At 40.0% G+C, this 21,862-nt stretch overlaps 1 protein-coding gene across 5 annotated transcripts in view; it reads left to right on the forward strand.

Annotated features, from left to right (window-relative positions):
- Positions 1-1,427: 1,427 nt before the first annotated feature.
- The window catches only part of LOC133658434 (mitogen-activated protein kinase kinase kinase kinase 4-like), a 63,318-nt gene continuing 42,883 nt past the window's right edge, over positions 1,428-21,862 (forward strand). The window contains exons 1-2 of one of the 5 annotated variants that reach the window (XM_062060512.1): positions 1,428-2,688; positions 3,011-3,076. In XM_062060512.1, the coding sequence (XP_061916496.1) occupies positions 2,632-2,688; positions 3,011-3,076 (123 nt within the window). In that variant the 5' untranslated portion in view covers positions 1,428-2,631. The remainder of the gene's footprint in view (positions 2,689-3,010; positions 3,077-21,862) is intronic. The other 4 variants (XM_062060487.1, XM_062060521.1, XM_062060496.1 and 1 more) reach the window with 4 other exon arrangements.

The raw sequence follows: 21,862 nt of genomic DNA on the forward strand, positions 1-21,862 counted from the left end.
ATATATATATATATATATATATATATATATATATATATATAGCCTTGTTCATGTACATTATATGTGTATATATATCAAACTAACGTTTTTTGGGAAAAATGTTATAGGTATTTAACAAAGATACAAATACTATATTAAATGCATATGGGTTTGCTTCTTTCTTGGAGACAAAAATATTTGTTGGTGTATTACTGAATTTACTGGGGTGTCCGAGGTGCGGCCCGGGGGCCATTTGTGCCCCGCAGCTCGAGTTTTGTTGGCCCGCAATATGTTGTCTAAAAAAAAAAAGAAAAAAAGAAAAAAAGCACAAAAAGACGTAATGTAACAAGAAAAAAGCTAAAAAAAATTAAAAAATGTTTTAAAGTTTAAGTATGTTCAGATTTTTAAATGCTAAAAACAGACATTATACATCACACCTTAGCGCCAGCTTTGTGTTACAGGTGACAAATTGTATTATTACTAGTATCAAAATTTCAGCTATATTTCTCATAACATTACGTGTTTTGCGCTTTTTTCTTACATTTCTACGGTTGTTGTTTTTTCCACAATATGTTGCGGGGCCAACAAAACCCAATCTGCTTTCCACAAATGGCCCTATGGCCGCACTTGGGACACCACACCCCTGAAATAACTAGTACACTTTGTCATCTGTAACACAAAGTTCACACTATATGTTGTCTTTTAAACGTTTTTTTTTGTGTTTTGTTTTAAATATCAACATGGCACGGTAAAAAAAAAAAAAAAAAAGTTTTGACATCCTGGTGTATTACCTTTATTTTGATTACCTGCATTAATTGGAGTCAGACAGGATTTACAGTATTATAAACGGCTCTGGGTGCATATGCTGCGAGAGCACCCCCTAGTGGGTGAAAACCGCTAGCAGGAAATTATACATTACGTAAAATATAACAGAAAATACATCTACATAACACACTCTAATACAAAGCTATTGTATTCATTAACCAGGTGCTGATGGACAATAAAAAGCTTAGCTCTACGTCTTAGCGTGAACTTTATCGCCGTTTTTGAACACCTTAGTCGATACTTTGGCGTTTTCACTGTGGGTATACTTTGCAGTAGCTGCGACCGATTTACGACACTTTGCTGTTCGGGGCATTTCAGAATAAAATAAAAGTAGCAGAACACCTAAGAGACAAGTTTAAAACACGGAAAATATTTGCAAGGTAATTTAATAATAATAATATATAATTTTATAAAAAAAACTTTTTTGAATCGTCTGTGTGATTTGCTTATTTTTGCAGTAACATAAAATGTCCACATGGTGGCAGTAACATTTTTATTTCCCAAGAGAAAGCCACAAATATGGCGGACTAAACATCTTGTATTGTCGATTGAATCGGAGAAATAAAAGATGAGCGCACGCAAGAGTATGCGTGTTGTCGATTTATACAACGAAACATTGCGCCCGTCGTTATAAAGGTCGTATTAGCTTTGTAAGATTGTGCTTGTTGTCCACACTTCTCGAATCGAGGCCCGTCTGACGGGTCGGTCCTGCTCTACAATTTAGACATTGGAGCTTGTTTAGCAAACAGATTCGTGTGTTAAACGTGGCATTATGAAAAATAACATGCAGTTGACAGAAGGCAGACCGTGCTTTCTAGAAAAATATATTTTCCACCGAGGGCTACATAAATATGTTTGATTCTATGTTTCTACTAATCCCCGGGGGACAATAAAAACAAGCTACAGGCTGCAAATGTATCTGCAGACTGAATACTTGGATTGCGTTGAAGTTGACGTACTATAAACGAAAGGCTGCACAGTGCAATTGGTAACCCTGGAAAACCATCACTGCATTTGCTAAATATCTGTTGCAATTATTGAGATTTGTTTTAGCTGTGCCATGCAGTTCATTGCAAATAACTGTATTGATTTATAGAAGGTCTGTACTGCGTCCATTGAGAGCATCACTTGCTGCCACACCCTTGATAACCAATATTGACAGTGTCGTCTCTCCTGCGCATGTGCGCAAGAGTGCTGACGGGGTTGCTTCAGTATGTCTCATTTGCGATACGCGCAGTAATCGGCAGCGGTAGTGTGACTCATTTTGGGGTGTCTGTTCGTAATACATCCATTAAAAAAATTATCAGGCCCCTTCTCTCTTCTGGGAATTCGGAGCGAACCGGCTTTTACTGTAGCGCGACTCTCTCAAAACTGCACAAAGCTACCGAGAAGCGGAGGAGAAAAAACGAAAGTTGGGGTGCTTCAGTTTCAATGTAAAATATGTAAAGAAAACTAAGTGTTGATAAACGCAAATCTCACTGTTGGATTTTTAAAGAAGATTTTTATATATTGAAAAACTTAATACAACGAATGATACTGTGTTGTAATGAATACAAAACGCTTTCCTCAGAATAGAAAAGCTTTACTTTGAAGTTCACAGGCGGAAGTGTGCTTTAGAACACATCACAGGCCAGAAGCGGCTAGGGAGCTAACAGGGAGTCCGCTGCTGCCATCTCAACATGGAGTAGCAAAAGCCCCTCGTCCACTGCCCGAGAAGCGGACCCCACGGAGAGGATTACACGCTTTTCAAACATCCGCCGAGAGCTTCGCAAATGATAGAACGGCGGATGCTTTTGTAGGTGGAAAAGGGACTGTTTTATTGGAAAGATGGCGAACGACTCCCCAGCTAAAAGTCTGGTAGACATCGACTTGGCTTCACTGCGGGTGAGTGCTTCCCACCCTGAGATTTATGTGTTTTTAACGGTTTTGTCGCGCGTGTATGTTGCAGCTCGACAAAACACACATTGCAGGGTGAGCTTAATGTAAATAGGCCACGAATGCCACTCGTTGTCCGGGACAAAGTGCTGGGAATGACCGCTGAGTCGTCGCGAGGTGTTGCCGCTGTCTGCCTTTTCCTTTGTTCGCATGCATTTTGGAAGGCAGCACAGGCTTGGAGCAGCGAGCAACAGCTGGCTCACACCACGCAATCATCCTTCACCGCACTCCCGTCTCACTAACGTCCCCCCTCCGCTCTTGTCTCCTCCAGGACCCGGCCGGGATATTTGAATTGGTGGAGGTGGTTGGAAATGGCACCTACGGACAAGTCTACAAGGTTGGTGGGAGACGCAGTGCATGCTCTGTCCTGCAGGAGGACCCCATCATCATCATCATCGCTTGTTTTCATTTTCCGCCCCTGAACCTCCGGGAGAACAAAACAACTCCTGATTTGCAAAGGGATGTCTTGCAGATGTTGCCGTCACATAAATCATGACGTCACTTTCGTCTAGGCCCCAGTTGTCTGACCCCTGAATTGTTGCAGTGAGTTGGGAGGGTGAATCAGTCGGTGTGGAGCGTCACCTGTCTTACGTCACCGGCCTGATTTGAAAAGTAGATGAGTCGGCAAGGATGAGAACGTTTTCCCGCATGCAGCGACTCATGACAGTCGGTCTTTTCAGTCATATCCTGGTTGCATAAGGAGTCAACACCCAAACATACTCGGGCGAATCGTACGCCGAACGTAGTTTGCAGTGATACGCACCGTATTTTTCGGACTATAAGTCGCAGTTTTTTTCATAGTTTGGCCGGGTGTGCGACTTATGTGTGAAATTATTAACACATTACCGTAAAATATCAAATAATATTATTTAGCTCATTCACGTAAGAGACTAGACATATAAGATTTCATGGGATTTAGCGATTAGGAGTGACAGATTGTTTGGTAAACGTATAGCATGTTCTATATGTTATAGTTATTTGAATGACTCTTACCATAATATGTTACGTTAACATACCAGGCACGTTCTCAGTTGGTTATTTATGCGTCATGTAACGTACACTTATTCAGCCTGTTGTTCACTATTCTTTATTTATTTTAAATTGCCTTTCAAATGTCTATTCTTGGTGTTGGGTTTTATCAAACACATTTCCCCCAAAAATGCGGCTTATACTCCAGTGCGACTTATATGTGTTTTTTTCCTTCTTTATTATGCATTTTCGGCCGGTGCGACTTATACTCCGGAGTGACTTATACTCCGAAAAATACGGTACATGCTCAAAGTGGACGTCTGCTTAAATCAGGTGTCCAAACTATGGCCCCCGGGCCACGTGCGGCCCGTGCAACGTCACAAATATAACAAGAAGATTGGCCCGGGGGTGTATTTTAGGCCCTGTTTACACTATTTATCCAGGGTAAATCCCACCTAACCTTATTGTCCACACACACATAATGGTCGTTTAAGAACCCCTCCCCCACTCCGTCAGCCGACGCAATGCGACCTAATATGCATGCGCGGAAAATGCGCATGTCATAGTCACCTCCAGTGTTGCTTTGTGTGCAAGTTCTTAAATTTAACTTATCTGAACAATATCCAGTGTTGTGGTATTTCAATGAACTGGAATCCTGTGTGCTGTGTGGCCCTATTGTAGTGAATCACAGCTGAGCCATCATAAATTAATCAAATCTTTATTGGACACGAAAGTAAACACTGTGTGACAATGAACATTTTACAACAATCAATCTAGGGATCTAGATATCTGGTCAGGACACTCTTCACTCTTTTGCCTTCACTTTCATTGTCCATTCGTTTTTGGTGACTTTATATACTCTGGACCTAGACCAGTGGTTCTTAACCTGGGTTCGATCGAACCCTAGGGGTTCGGTGAGTCTGCCTCAGGGGTTCGGTGGCGCCTCCGCCGCGGAGGTCAAGACACACCCGACTCATCGTGTAAATAAAAACTTCTCCATATCGGCGTATTATGGATACCCCCAAACAATGTTCCCTCTAATTTTCTATATGCGTGAGCCAACGCAAAAACTCCTTGAGCATTCAGTGGAGCACATGTGAGCGACGTTAGACGTGCACATGCACTGTGGCCTTACCAGCAGCACAACGGTCACAAACCTGACTAAATAAGTAAAATGTTTTATTATAATAATCAAATGACAGCAGTCATTTCCATGAGATTATTTTCTAATATAAGTATTTTGGCCCAATTACAATGACAATAACACAAAATATTGTTTTTCATGAGCTGTGTACTAGTATTGTATGTCTGGGTGGGGGTCCTGCTTTGGAAATAATTTGTACCCCTTTCAGATATCGCATTTAGTTCCCACTAAAACATTCACATGTTACACAATAAGATGCAAACATGGGATCATGTGTACATTCCTGTAACTTTGTTTGTAAAATATATCTTTATTAGTATTTCTTTAATAATTTCATGGTTAATATTTATAAATTAAGATCAAATTAAGAATTTTTTAATTTATTTTTCACTAAAGAAGGGTTCGGTGAATGCACATATGAAACTGGTGGGGTTCGGTACCTCCAACAAGGTTAAGAACCACTGACCTAGACGTTGAGTCCGCGACATACATGGTGGACGATAACTGATACAGTCTGCTTTGCCGGTCCAAAAGCATTCGCCGTTTTCCGTAGTCTTCCCTCGATGGCCAGGAATACAAAGCACACGCTACCTTTTTTATCACATTCACGGGAGCCCGCATTCTCGTTGACTCTCCTTGGACAAATGAACAAAGTTTTTCGGTAAGTAAAGTCACAGCTGACCTGGACATTTGAAAGTTCTCTTGCCGTCTGAGAAGTGTTGTATCCCAAATAGCTGCAATCGCTTTCTCTTAAGGTATTCATGTGTGATTTCCACAAGCGTCTGTACATGTAGAAGAAGGAGATGACTCGCCTTCATATTTCCAGAGGTTAGCTCCGAGTTACGAAACCGCTTTATTATGAAGCTGGCTGTGGCGCGTTCTTTCTGACGTCACTTCCTGTGTGGGGCGCGGTCTTTCTGGCGTCACTTCCTCTCCGAACTCAGTTCGTAAACGATCAATGAGTCCATACAAAGCAAGGAGCCGGTGATTCAAGAAATACACGGCGCACTTACCCGTGTAAACATTTGTCCGAGGAGGGGGACCTCAAACCCTGGTTTAGTGTGGTTAAATAATTATTCGTTTAAGGGGTTAACCGGCTTAGTGTAGACAAAGCCTTAGCCCAAATTGATTCCAATGCAAATTAGTTTGACTTGGGAAGGTTTTGCAGCCGTCACGTGTACGACAATGGAAGTACTAGTTAACTACCACAAGCTTATGTTGAAGTACCAACAGCACAGCCTCAGTAATTATGATCAAACCCAAACAATTTTCCCACTCATGGTGTACATTAACTAGAACCAACCAAGTTAAATGTAAAGTACCACTGATAGTCACACACACACTAGGTGTGGTGAAATTACCCTCTGCATTTGACCCATTCCCTTATTCCACCCCCTGGGAGGTGAGAGTAGCAGTGAGCAGCAGCGGTGGCTGCGCTCAGGAATCCTTTTGGTGATTTGACCCCCAATTCCAACCCTTGATGCTGAGTGATTGGTCCCATTTTTATAGTCTTTGGTATGCACTCACAACCTACCAATCTCAGGGCGGACACTCTAACCACAAGGCCACTGAGCAAGTCAACGCACGGTCGCACATGACACACATCCTGCTCATTGAACTTTGTGGACATTATAAAACACGTATATATGATTTAAAATTACCCATATATAAATCCATTAGTGTAATATATGCAAAACACTCTCTCCACACTTCCCCATGTTTGGCGCATTTTAGCTGCTTGATATCTGGGTTCGATCCTGGGCTCGGGATCTTTCTGTGGGGAGTTTGCATGTTCTCCCCATGCCTGCGTGGGTTCCCTTCGGGTACTCCGGGTACTCCCACCTCCAAAGACATGCACCTGGGGATAGGTTGATTGGCAACACTAAATTGGCCATAGCGTGTGAATGTGAGTGTGAATGTTGTCTGTCTATCTGTGTTGGCCCTGCGATGAGGTGGCAACTTGTCCAGGGTGTACAGCGCCTTCCGCCCGAATGCAGCTTAGATAGGCTCCAGCGACCCCATAAGGGACAAGCGGTAGAAATGGATGGATGGAAATTTCTGATTGATTACAAAACTTAAAGGAAGTCGTCAGAAGTAAACGTTCACATACTCCTTTTAATATTTAATATTTTATTGTTTATGCTTCATATTGCATTGTTGTCGCGGTCTAACGTGGGGCGCGGTTAAAGTTGAATTAGTTAAAATTCTGTCGTTTTTCAGTCTGTTATAGCTTGCTTTAATCAGTGCAAACTGAAGTGTTATTTTTGTTACAAAAGTCTGCAGCTGAGATAGGCTCCAGCACCCCCCGCAACCCCGAAAGGGACAAGCGGTAGAAAATGGATGGATGGATGGATGGAAGTCTCCCCAGCACTCCCCGTGACCCCGAAAGGGACAAGCGGTAGAAAATGAAATGATGGCTTGTTGTTATGCCACAATTAACGCTCTGCTGTGAGACAAAAATGCGTCATAATGTGTGTATTCGCGTGTCTATGTATATATGTGTGTGTGCGCATCCGTATAACAGCATATTGGCGGTTATTCTCGAAAATATGGCTTTATCACAGTTGGTACTGTATTTTTTTTACATGTTTGGCGAACGTCCCTCTTCAATTTGGTATGAAATGAATATGCAGACTTAAAGCATTGCCATCGAGACCGTTCGGTAACATTCAAAGAACATAATATGTAACGTTTTGGGAACCGAAAAAGTGCTTGCCGTTTGCACCAATATGAAACCAAAACGGAGCCCAAATGCACCCTCTAGGTAACATTAATTGCCCAAAAGGCTAATAACGTAATTACATCGTTCTGGGAACCATAAATGGTTAGCACGATTAGGTGTAAAAACGGCTGTGCAAACGTGATCACATATCACTCTGTAGTACGTAGTTGTAATAATAATTATTAAACAAAACAAAGTTAGTGTAGTGATTTCAATATCAAATTCATTATCTATAATTACTAGAGGTGGGGGAATTATTTATTGTGAATAAAGTAATACAGACAGTTCTAAAATTACTGCAGCGAGCCACCTCACCGAGAGATCCAACCACCTCCTTTACTATCGGCACTTATGGTCCAGTTTGGCACACATTTGAAACAAATTAACACTTTTTTTTTTAGTCCAAATTAATTAACTTAAGTTGTAAGTGATAAACGCTTTTTAGTGAAACGAAATGTAAAACTGGATCAATATACATTATTAAAGATTCATCAATAATCCATTTTTAATCGAATCATAGCTCCTGAATCGTAATCGTAATGGAATCGTGAGATGCCCAAAGATTCCCACCTCTAATAAGTACACATACTTCAGAATTGTATAAATATACAAATTGTGTACACATTGTGTGTGTATGGGTGTGTATATATATGTGTATATATCTATGTTGTGTGTATATATATGTACCGTATTTTTCTGAGTATAAGTCGCTCCAGAGTATAAGTCGCACCGGCCGAAAATGCATAATAAAGAAGGAAAAAAACATATAAGTCGCACTGGAGTATAAGCCGCATTTTTTGGGGAAATGTATTTGATAAAACCCAACACCAAGAATAGACATTTGAAAGGCAATTTAGAATAAATAAAGAATAGTGAACAACAGGCTGAATAAGTGTACGTTATATGACGCATAAATAACCAACTGAGAACGTGCCTGGTATGTTAACGTAACATATTATGGTAAGAGTCATTCAAATAACTATAACATATAGAACATGCTATACGTTTACCAAACAATCTGTCACTCCTAATCGCTAAATTTGATGAAATCTTATACGTCTAGTCTCTTACGTGAATGAGCTAAATAATATTATTTGATATTTTACAGTAATGTGTTAATAATTTCACACACAAGTCGCTCCTGAGTATAAGTCGCACCCAAACTATGAAAAAAAACTGCGACTTTTAGTCCGAAAAATACGGTATGTAGGTAAATGTATATATGTACTGCCGGTGTGTGTGTGTATATATATACTGTATGTTAGTATACATATATAATTTGTTACTTTACATGCTTATGTCCCTCGGCAATTTTTTTTTAGCCCAATGCGGCCCTCGAGTCAAAAAGTTTGGACATCCCTGGCTTGAATGTTATGACGGTGCATAGTTTTCCCTAAACTGCCCAGATACCTGTGGCGGTGGGGGCATGGTTATGGGCGTGGTCACCATGATGTCACCGAGTAATTTGCTATGATTTGATTTTCTTTAAAAAGACTCAAACAATGTATATTATATACATTTATAACAAATCTGTTATTATTAATTTGTATTAACATTTTTTTTATCGTTTTGCCATATTGTCAATGTACTTTGTTGGGATTTTTTAAGGGTTTACAGACTTTTAATGACTTTTCAAAATCAAAAAGTGAAGTGAAGTGAAGTGAATTACATTTATATAGCGCTTTTTCTCAAGTGACTCAAAGCGCTTTACATTGTGAAACCCAATATCTAAGTTACATTTAAACCAGTGTGGGTGGCACTGGGAGCAGGTGGGTAAAGTGTCTTGCCCAAGGACACAACGGAAGTGACTAGGATGGCGGAAGCGGGGATCGAACCTGCAACCCTCAAGTTGCTGGCACGGCCGCTCTACCAACCGAGCTATACCGTCCCAAACAACTAGCAACAGATCTAGCATCTTCTTCTGGTGTTATTATAAAATGTACTCGTGTTTAGAGACTACTTCTGTCCCTCGATGTCCCAGATGAAAGAGGCGAGCTGCAGCGAGCATGACGTCACACTTGCTGGGTGCTGTTACTCTAGTTGGACTTTCTCTTCTTAAAAGCCACCACTGTCCTCTTAATATTTGCACATTTTGTAGATGGCTGTCTGCAGGTATATCTGCAATATATATAAAAATTACTTCCACATTGCAGACATGCTGACGTTTTCGGTACATCACTTGTCAATAGTGCGCAAATAATAGGCTATATATAATTAATTCATACTGTAACGACCAGCTAATGTTTTATGTTTGTGTGGTTTATATAATCAATGCACATATGTTAAAAGTGCAATTTCAAGTTTAATGATGTGCATTCATTATACAAAAAATTAAGGTTATGGCAAGCAGAATTTTTAAAACTATTTACCCTAAAATAAGCAATGAGGCTTTTAAGTGTTTTTTAATCCGATTACTTGATCAATCGAACAAACCAATCGATTTCTAAAATAGATAGCTACAGCCCAAGTCTCTTTACTTCACTGCTTTGCAAAACAGTAAATACTGTAGGTAGAGCAGCTCCACTTCCTCGTCATTTGTGTTTGAGGCCATGAGAGGAAACTGTAAACAATGCACAGAAATTTAGGGTGTCATGGAAATTTCACAGAAAACTACAACACAAAAGTGCGTGCGATTACAGAAGATCTAATGACTGCTGACATTCCGCGTAGAGTACACTCTGCCCACAGAACGCTGGAGTCTGTGCTTGTCGTTTTTTTGTCCAGGTAAAGCGCACTAGGGTCAGTTTGGTCTGTTAGTATGGTTTTGTTTGGTCAAATGTGGACCAAGTTCAGGATGGCCAGAGAGTGCGTTTACACTTGTAGTCAGGTACTCTGATTGTTTCAACATATTTGGTGGTCATTTTCCTGCAGTCAGGACTAGAGTCCACTGGTATACTCATTGTCAAATTATTTATTTGTTTTTGTTAATTATAACTAATATTAGTAGTAATTCATTGTAATTACAGAAAGACCTGCCACCCAAGGCTTCCTTATTGTCCGCTGTCTGCTCTGTCGTCCACAAGTTGCAGACATTCTCGTTTGTTTTGCGCTTGAAAAGTGTTTGTCCATCTTCAAACATTCTTTTATGTTCCAACACATTTCTCCCTGCACGTTAAGAACTGTTAACTGTTGAAAGCGATCCTTTCCATAGCGGTAACTTTTGTTAGTAAATGGGACGATGAAAGATTATCATCACACGTCAACATCTCTGTTATGTAAATGCTGCCTCTTTGCCGGGTCAGCATTAAAAATAAAAATATGTTCTTAATTGTCTTACCCTGGATAATACGGTTGAATAAATATATAAATACATGTAAATCAGGATGCCGACGTGTTGCTAAATGTTTTTATACTACATTACCCAGAAGGCTTAGCACTGTAGTCAGGAACCGGAATCAGGTCTAAGCTACGCGGGTAAGCAATGAAGAGTTGATACAGTGTTACAAGTTGCTGTCTCCACAGGAAAGAAACATACCTTTTGATTAGACAGTTTGACTGTCGCTGAGAGACACATTTGATTTGCAAAACTTACGCTGATTGGACAAAATGTGCGGGGAAGTTGCATGCATTGGACATAGTTGCCAGGTTGCACATCATTTGTTGAATTTGTGTGAATTGGCACGATAGGGACTGTTTAACCGAACCACAAATTACAAGTATGAACTCACACTAAGACATGGGTCCGTCTGCCAGCGTGTGAATGCTAAACGCACCAAAACACCGGATATGATTTCACCAAGTGACTGTGACCAGATGATGCACAGCAACACCCAACAGAAATCAGAGTAAAAATCATAAAAAAATAAGAGTTGAATGTAAGGCCAGAAGCATAAATAGAGTAGTCAGACATACCTAAATCTTTTCAAAAAAGGAGTCTAGTTGCTTATTATAGATCATCTAAGTCGTCAGTAACACTCCTGTCTCCCTGAACATTTTTATGTCTTCATGCAGTATATATCTTCTTACATCTCAGCTGAAAAATACATTTTCCATTTAAAGGAAAGTCCTACAAGTGTATGTGATTCAAAATACCTCCTGTTGTTATGGACATGTGAGGGCGTTGGACAATGTGTACGTCACACAACTTTATGCTTAAGCTTAACTTTGAGCATTATGTCGTCATCTGGCAAAGATGCAAAAAGTGTACACTAAGGGGTAATTTGCTTCTGGTGCCATGTTTCTCTTTTTGGAAGGGAACTTTACGACTGTTATGAGGAAGGAGAGTGGTAGTGTGTGTGTGGTTATTACTAGCATACATGCATGCACAGTGGTACCTTGGTTTTCGTTTGTACCCAAAGGTCTGACAAAAACCGAAGCAATTTTATCCATAAGAAATAAGGTAAATCCAATTAATTAACTTTTATCTTTTATTGAAGACTCTTGTTGACGGAGATGACGATGAGCGGAGAGTTAGGACGAGAGTTGCTGACGCAACCTTTATACTTTGCTACGTGTTCCTTCAATTCAATAGTGTTGCTCAACTTATTTTTCAATAATGCTGGCACTCGCAATTTTCTTTGACACCCTGGTGTTGTTTTTTTCTTTTTCTATTTTGGGGCACTTGATTTTGCAGAAGGATAACCAGGCAAACAGGCTGTTACTCGCAGGGTTTAGCTTTGCAATAACTAGTAGGGATACGCCAATAGATTGGCCGATTTTTGTGCAAAAGTATAATAAGCCAAAGCTGATTAAGGCCTTTCAACGTCGATCACAAAAGCTGATGCCTGCTCGCTTTATTTTTGTCGCCGAACTGACAGAAGTGGGTGTCTATGTCCATACACAGTACAAAGCCGGTCCCTGGAGTTAATATTCATCAACTATCCATCCATCCATCCATTCATTTTCTACCGCTTATCCCTTTCGGAGTCGCGGGGGCGCTCAAGCTCAGCTGCATTCGGGCGGAAGGCGGGGTAACTAAACTGTGGCAAATGAATTGTTTCTCACAAGTTTCATAATCACTGGACGACAAAGCTAAACATGTTACACACCGGGTAAGAATAACAAGCTGGAGCAAATAAGGCATGCCTGTCGCTAAGCTAGCCGCTAAGATAGCCAGAAACAACACAAATGAAAATGTAATTTCAGTTCTTATGTGTCTTGTACATATTAAACAATGGACAATAATAAAGCATCCTGATCCATCCTGATCCTGAAATAAGTGCTTATTAAATTGGAAGAAGTTTAGATGAAGCCATGTTACACTACCATATATTGTAGTATCATTATATGATCAATAATAGAGTGATTAGGTCGATTGTTTTATTTTCATAAAATCAGTTTTTGTCGACACAGGAGAACTTTGGTGGCAAAACCAAATGATTTAAACAAGTAGTAGGTGGTAGTTTTTGCTTCTGTTTAGTAATTGTGTGCTATTGACTTTGTTTGCTCAAACAATTGTATGTAATAAAAGGAAATAAGGAACTCGTTAAAATATTAGGTTGACATTGTGCAAGGTCAATAGGACTCACCATAAGTAAATTTAAAATATTTACAGTCAATACACAGATTGGAATCTGGAGCATGAAACTGATCAGAACACCTCTGATGATAACCACGATTGCATACAAAAACTTCATAAAGGCTGATAATGCCCAGTTTTGGGTGTTTTACAAGGAGTATTATTGTGGTTTTGTAGTGATTTAAAACTGCACTGCATTATGCTAAGAGATGTTTCTAATATTTTCTTTATGTAGCTAAAATCGATATTTGAAACAGCTGTCAGTATGCTGCTGTGCATTTCAACAACAATGACAGAGAATTCTTCTGTCAGCATTATATTTGTGAAGGCAAATTATTTTTGATAAAGTCCTTACATTAAAGCAGGTCTACGTTGTTGACTAATGAGAGAAGGTGCACATACTGATGAGTCTCCAACAAGAAGATCTCTACAGGATTCAGCTTTGCTTTAAGCAACAAGCTGAGTGACCTGCATCCTATCCTATTGTCTATTCTCAGAGAGAATCCATCTGCCTGTACGTCTTTCTGTGTCTGCCATGCTTGAAAAAGCCAGTTGTAATGTAAAAACCAGAAAAAGTGGGATGGCCCCTGTCTTCTCACTATGATGACAACATTTGCCTATATCATCCATATCAGTGATTCTCAAACTGGTATGCAGGTTCCCTCTCGTGGTACGCCAAATAATCACTTGATTAAAGTACGTGTTTTATTTTCTCATATTCAAACACAGTGTTACTCTTCAAACTCTGTGTAATGTTACAGTGGCCAAAAATATTCAGCTCTCCATTGTTTTAAAGTTAAAGTTAAAGTACCAATGATTGTCACACACACACTAGGTGTGGTGAAATTTGTCCTCTACATTTGACCCATCCCCTTGTTCACCCCCTGGGAGGTGAGGGGAGCAGTGGGCAGCAGTGGTGCCGCGCCCGGGAATCATTTTGGTGATTTAACCCCCAATTCCAACCCTTGATGCTGAGTGCCAAGCAGGGAGGTAATGGGTCCCATTTTTTTATAGTCTTTGGTATGACTCGGCCGGGGTTTGAACTCACAACCTACCGATCTCAGGGCAGACACTCTAACCACTAGGCCACTGAGTAGTAATGAATACTTAGGCCTACTACGCTGCAGTAATTTAATGTTGGTCATTACTTGGAGAACCAAGTGTTTTTTGAGTTGGTATATGGTGGAAAAAAGTTTAAGGACCACTGGTCTAAATGTTAGAAAGCCACTCAGACAAGTGAGTCTGCAGTTGACACAAAAATACATGGTTATTCACAGGATGAGTGTGCGGTCTACACTGAACTTGTAGCTTTCCGCAGTTTGCTGATCAGCACTCAATCAGTGTATTGATAGCCGCCACTCGACATAAATTTTCACATTTTTCCTTTTTAAAAAATGTTGTCAGCAGGCCAAACACAACAGGAGAAATTGTGTAATTTTTCCGTCTCATGCCTCACTTTTACTTTTGACTCCTTTGAGACATTTCTCTTTGGCATTGTTTTTGCTTATTGGTGATAATGACGAGTAGAATAGTTTGGAGGTGACATGTGACCATACCTCATTATGTGCTTGTGTGTCGCCACCATGATAATCACAATATTCCAGAAAACAAAGCTCACACAGATTTTAAATGACAGCCATGATAAAATGTAATCACTCAAGTCTTGTTGTGGCTGTCTTACTGATCCAAGTGGAAGTATAGATCTAATGTAGCATGAACGCACCTGGATTAACTCATAACCTTAATACTAATTAATGCAGGACACACTCGCTTAAATTGTTTTAACCTTTAAAACGAGCACTAGCCCCTAGTATTTGAACCGGGTCAGAACAGAGATAAATGTGGTAAAGAAATGGTGAGTCAGTAGGAGCTTTTAAATCATTAGTCATTTGTCTCCCAAGTTTCCTAAAAAAAATGCATGCACCGCACAAAGAGGCTCTTTCTGAGCTTCTTTTATTATCTGGTGTCGGACCAGCTGGCTGGGTCTGCTATCTCAAATGCCTTGCGCTGGATGCAGGATTTAAGACAACAAGGTAGTCATGATAACAGAAAAACAGACACACTGCACATTTGCACAAATGCCTTAGAGCAGAGGTCTTCAACAGGGTGGTCGTGACATTTTTGGTTGATAACATACAATAGTCATTTAACATTAATCCAACATATTTCAGCCAATGGATATATGTTATCTTTCAGTCAGAAATGCACAAATTCAGTGACACAGATTGGCAGATTTTCAGGACACAACTAGAATGTGTCATCAACATGCAGTATCACGAAATAATGATAGTATTAAAAGCTCTATCGTCATACAAATCTATATCGTATGTGGTTTATATCGTGTAAACCTATTCTGCAACCTATTCTTACTTACTTTAAGTTTTAGCCTCGTCCTTTATCCAAGATGAAGGGCAATTTCTCCTCCTTGGCTGATGGGCAGTGCGGCAGTGCCATATGATGGATTGGTACTAGGGATGTTCTGATCAGGGTAATATGCTGCCAGTTCCAATGCTAAGCTTCCATTAACAAAATCGGCCGATAACATTACCAATACCGATCACATGTATGAAATATACGTTTTTCTATATATTTGTGGTGAGTGCCACTAACAGTGTAACAACACCAACACAATATTTAAATTAGTTTGTTGTTTTTTATTACATACAATTGTTTGATCACAATAAAGAAGAAAATAACTGAACAAAAGTAAAAACTACTACTCATTAAAAATCATTAGATTTTTGCCCTCAAAGTCCTCCTGTGTCCAGGGAATTATTCCCTGAGTTTGTAAACATGAAAATAAAAATCTAGACTTCTTGAAGAACTTTGTGTTTCAAGTCAGATTAGCTATTAGCCTGTCTGCTCCTAGCTTGGTTTTATGTGTGAAACATGTTTAACCTCGTCCTACAGCGCTAATGATACTTGTTATTGATACCTAAATGGGAACTGCACTTTTTTTGGAATTGTGCATAGCACACGTTTGTCTTTTTTATGCACTCTACTTGCATTTATTTACGAGTTAAAGGTCCGCTTACAATGGGAGCAATGGGAGTCGCTCTATTCTGCCTGTAAAGCGCTTAAAAAAAACATCCAAACACTTCCATTAATGTTTTAAATACACACTCTGTATATATGTAATGTACTAACAGGCACATTTATAATAAACATCTAATTTTAAACGTATTTAGATCATTTTAAGCATACAGCGGAGCATTAATTTCACAACTAATCGATGTTGATATATTCCTGTTTAGATGAAGAATGACTCCTAATCCTTGCAAAGAAAAAAGGGGGGTGGAACGAAGCGTCTTTTCGGGTCTCATTTACAGGTTTAAGTTGGCTGTCAAAGTGTACCCACTTCTGGGTTTATGGCCAGATCCTGCTACAATCCAGGTGAGAGGCATGATTTAAAGCGGCTCATCAGCTGATGATGTCAATACAGCGGAATAACGAAGTTGCCTCTCTGTGACAATGCACCACTAAAAATAGGTCCTTAACATGAGTAAATGGGTTATACTTGTATATCGCTTTTCTACCTTCGAGGTACTTAAAGAGCTTTGACACACTATTTTCACATTCACCCATTCACACACACATTCCCACACACATTCACACACTGATGGCGGGAGCTGCTATGTAAGGCCTTAACCACGACCCATCAGGAGCAAGGGTGAAGTGTCTTTCCCAAGGACATAACAGATGTGGCTAGGATGGCGGTAGCCGGGGGTTGAGCCAGGAACCCTCAGGTTGCTGGCGGCCCCGCTTACCAACCGAGCCTCGCCGTCCCCAGAGCGCTAAGATAGCAAAATTGCTATTACTTGGTTAATATTAAAGGGGAACTGCACTTTTAGAATTTTGCCTATCGTTCACAATCCTTATGAGAGACAAGACTTTTAAAAAAAAAGTTTTTACATTCTAACTTGTAAAAATCGGCTCATTCTAGGTGGCTAGCAATGCAGCTAATGGGAGCAATCCATTCTACAGCAAAATCACTTTAAAATGTATTACAAAAACCGCCAACAATACTTCATTTACGTTCTTTAACCTGTATAATAACCAAACTGTAGCGACATTATTTTGAGAGCGATTATTGAGGAACATATTTTCTAGCGTACTAACACATCGGCGTGCTACGGTATTAGCCGTGAGCTAGCTACGGCAAGGGATAAACTAGCTTTAACGTTACCAGTTGAATCGCTTTTGAGTTTGTAATGCACAACACTGCGATAGGACACCAATTTGTACTGACTGAAAAACATGAACAATCATATTACAGTATCTGTAAAGTATTAGCCCACATTTTATGTTTTGTTTGTACTCAGGCAGCAACACAGTGTATATTGTAGTTGTAATAACACGCGTGAGGTGCTACGTGTATCATGAGCAATATTAAAGTGAATCAACCGATTGATTGATTGATTGATTGATTGATTGAAACTTTTATTAGTAGATTGCCCAGTTCAGTACATATTCCGTACAATTGACCACTAAATGGTAACACCCGAATACGTTTTTCAACTTGTTTAAGTCGGGGTCCACGTAATCAATTCATGGTACAAATATATACTATCATCATAATACAGTCATCACACAAGTTAATCATCAGAGTATATATATTGAATTATTTACATTATTTACAATCCGGGGGGTGGGATGAGGAGGGTTTGGTTGATATCAGCACTTCAGTCATCAACAATTGCATCATCAGACAAATGGGCATTGAAACAGTGTAGGTCTGACTTGGTAGGATATGTACAGCGAGCAGTGAACATAGTGAGTTCAGATAGCATAAGAACAAGTATATACATTAGAAATACATTTGATTATTTACATTTGGTTATTTACAATCCGGTGGAGGTGGGATGTGGAAGGGGAGGGTGTTAGTCAAGGGTTGAAGTTGCCTGGGGGTGTTGTTGCCTGGAGGTGTTGTTTTAGTGCGGTTTTGAAGGAGGATAGAGATGCACTTTCTTTTACACCTGTTGGGAGTGCATTCCATATTGATGTGGCATAGAAGGAGAATGAGTTTAGACCTTTGTTAGATCGGAATCTGGGTTTAATGTGGTTTGTGGTACTCCCCCTGGTGTTGTGGTTATGGCGGTCATTTACGTTAAAGAAGTAGTTTGACATGTACATCGATATCAGGGAGGTGTAGCGGATTTTATAGACTAGGCGATGGACAGTCTGTTTGGTCCATCAGGCCAGGGAAGTTTTTTCAAGTTGACTTTGGGTAAGCATTCCATTTATGTCGAAATAGCATGGCTCCCAATTCCACATTTACACCATCAAAGTCACGCCAACCTCACTCTCTCGGCTTCCGTCTGCTGCAATGTTTCACCCTCTTCATGTTCGCTTCTAGAAGCAGCAGTTCATCCTCCATATATTCAGCCTAAAAAAGATAAAGTTGTGAATCCTTATTCGTCCAAAAATAGTCGTCTTCGTTGTCTGTTACCAAGTCTGCCATGATTAGAAAACACTTGTTTGTTTCCGGAAGTAGGAACACACATTTGTTGCCGGAAGTCGGAATCGGAAATAAATGCGCTGAGGAAATTAGTTCTGGCAATGCTTAAAATCACCAAAATAAGGTAAATATTATACATATTACATATTGTTCTGAACGTGTCCGTTACTACATTATATATTTATTTGCAGCGTGCATATAAAACGTTGATGGAGGGTTTTAAAGTTATTTTTGAGAACTCTAAAGGCTACGACGGTGACTCCAATTAGCCGCATTTTCCAAGCGTTTATCATCTTTAAAACCCCCCCATACCCCCCCCAAAAAGACGCGTGTCCTTTTATTTCATAATGATTGTGAACGATAGGCAAAATTCCCCAAAAAGTGCAGTTTCCCTTTAAGGTCACTGTTGGCGTTATTTGGATGGTTATTTATTGGGTTTTATGGTCGGAATAGATTGAATGACATCATCTTATGGCTCCATTGTAAGCAGCCTTTTATTTACGTTTATCTATGAGGTAGAATGCATAAAAAAAGACGTACGGATTGTGAATTATAGGTACAATTCCAAAAGAGGGCAATGTAATGTAATTAATTTGCCGTTAAAGGCGATTGGCTTTAACCTCTAAAGGCCTTAGTGGCCACATGCGTGGACAGCACCTTTTGGCTCTTATTTCCAAAATTGTGTACACTACTGAATTGGGGTCTTATGCCGACATATGGACACTTATACTGCCATCTGGTGGTGTCAGAAGTGTATAACATACAATGGAATTTGGAGGAAAAAAAAGTGTAAAAATTAAAATTAGCATGTCACTACACATGAAGTACACGTTTGTGTACTTATGGACTAAGTACATCATATCAAAAGATGATTTGTAGTTTTTATTCTAATTAGGGTCCAATAAGCCCAAATAGCAAAGAGAAATAAAAAAAAGCATGTAAACAAACAGCTTGGGCCTTAATAGGTTAAAAGGCATTAATTGGCAGGGGCTGATCACGTACTTTCAAAAAAATCAGCATATACTGATCGGTGACTGACTTATCAGCCCATCCCTAATTGGTACCAAAACAGAATACATTTTCTCCATAATACAAACCCCGTTTCCATATGAGTTGGGAAATTGTGTTAGATGTAAATATAAACGGAATACAATGATTTGCAAATCAATTTCAACCCATATTCAGTTGAATATGCTACAAAGACAACATATTTGATGTTCAAACTGATAAACTTTTTTTTTTTTGCAAATAATCATTAACTTTAGAATTTGATGCCAGCAACACGTGACAAAGAAGTTGGGAAAGGTGACAATAAATACTGATAAAGTTGAGGAATGCTCATCAAACACTTATTTGGAACATCCCAAAGGTGAACAGGCAAATTGGGAACAGGTGGGTGCCATGATTGGGTATAAAAGTAGATTCCATGAAATGCTCAGTCATTCACAAACAAGGATGGGGCGAGGGTCACCACTTTGTCAACAAATGCGTGAGCAAATTGTTGAACAGTTTAAGAAAAACCTTTCTCAACCAGCTATTGCAAGGAATTTAGGGATTTCACCATCTACAGTCTGTAATATCATCAAAGGGTTCAGAGAATCTGGAGAAATCACTGCACGTAAGCAGCTAAGCCCTTGACCTTCGATCCCTCAGGCTGTACTGCATCAACAAGCGACATCAGTGTGTAAAGGATATCACCACATGGGCTCAGGAACACTTCAGAAACCCACTGTCTGTAACTACAGTTGGTCGCTACATCTGTAAGTGCAAGTTAAAACTCTCCTATGCAAGGCGAAAACAGTTTATCAACAATACCCAGAAACGCCGTCGACTTCTCTGGGCCTGAGCTCATCTAAGATGGACTGATACAAAGTGGAAAAATGTTCTGTGGTCAGACGAGTCCACATTTCAAATTGTTTTTGGAAACTGTGGACGTCCAAAGAGGAAAAGAACCATCCAGATTGTTATAGGTGCAAAGTTGAAAAGCCAGCATCTGTGATGGTATGGGGGTGTATTAGTGCCCAAGACATGGGTAACTTACACATCGGTGAAGGCGCCATTAATGCTGAAAGGTACATACAGGTTTTGGAGCAACATATGTTGCCATCCAAGCAACGTTACCATGGACGCCCCTGCTTATTTCAGCAAGACAATGCCAAGCCACGTGTTACATCAACGTGGCTTCATAGTAAAAGAGTGCGGGTACTAGACTGGCCTGCCTGTAGTCCAGACCTGTCTCCCATTGAAAATGTGTGGCGCATTATGAAGCCTAAAATACCACAACGGAGACCCCCGGACTGTTGAACAACTTAAGCTGTACATCAAGCAAGAATGGGAAAGAATTCCACCGGAGAAGCTTAAAAAATGTGTCTCCTCAGTTCCCAAACGTTTACTGAGTGTTGTTAAAAGGAAAGGCGATGTAACACAGTGGTGAACATGCCCTTTCCCAACTACTTTGGCACGTGTTGCAGCCATGAAATTCTAAGTTAATTATTATTTGCAAAAAAAAAAAAAAGTTTATGAGTTTGAACATCAAATATCTTGTCTTTGTAGTGCATTCAATTGAATATGGGTTGAAAAGGATTTGCAAATCATTGTATTCCGTTTATATTTACATCTAACACAATTTCTCATCTCATATGGAAACGGGGTTTGTATGTAACTGCCGGTGGCGAGTACTTCTTTAAAATTAATCGCTATTTAGAACTTCTGAGTTGTCGCCCTGGCTAATGAATGAGTCTCATTGGTTTAAGGTCCTGGGAGCCTAAGTGTTGATTGGTGGTGAAGCTCTGAGGTCACTACGTGGGGGTGTTGAATGTGTCACCCATGCTGCAGTGGGGGCTGCGCTGTCGTATTGTGTCCATCTCTTTCACTATTGTGCAAACACTGAGCAGGCGTTTTGGGTTTGCATCACTTGTTACATTCCCTGCAATTCAAAAATGGTGAAAATTACAGACACACACACACCTCTTTTGTGCCCATCTCCCCCACAGTGACCCTCAGCCTAATGGGTGTCACAAGACTTGCAATGTTGAACAAAACTTTTTGTGTTCTTCTTTGTACGCACACTTTGCTGTCTCACTGCACTTTATTAGCAAAGTGTGTTTCGGTTGAGACACAAAGACACTGGCCAACGGGATGCACTCTTCAAACTGTCACGTCAATGGGTTACTAGCTCATGAGCTGTACACCCAGGACCATTTAGTGTGCTTTCCTCTTTTGTGTTAAGTTGCTTCCATTCAGTTTGTGTGCGTGCGTGCGGGTACGAGAAGTGGGTCAGTGTGCTGGTATGCAGCAAGTATGAAGTGGCAAATCCTAGATAGTGTATGTTTTTAGGGGGGCCAAGACAGTTATTGATGTCATGTGCTGCTG

This window comes from Entelurus aequoreus, linkage group LG01, assembly GCF_033978785.1.
Source record: "Entelurus aequoreus isolate RoL-2023_Sb linkage group LG01, RoL_Eaeq_v1.1, whole genome shotgun sequence".
Lineage (NCBI taxonomy): Eukaryota > Metazoa > Chordata > Actinopteri > Syngnathiformes > Syngnathidae > Entelurus > Entelurus aequoreus.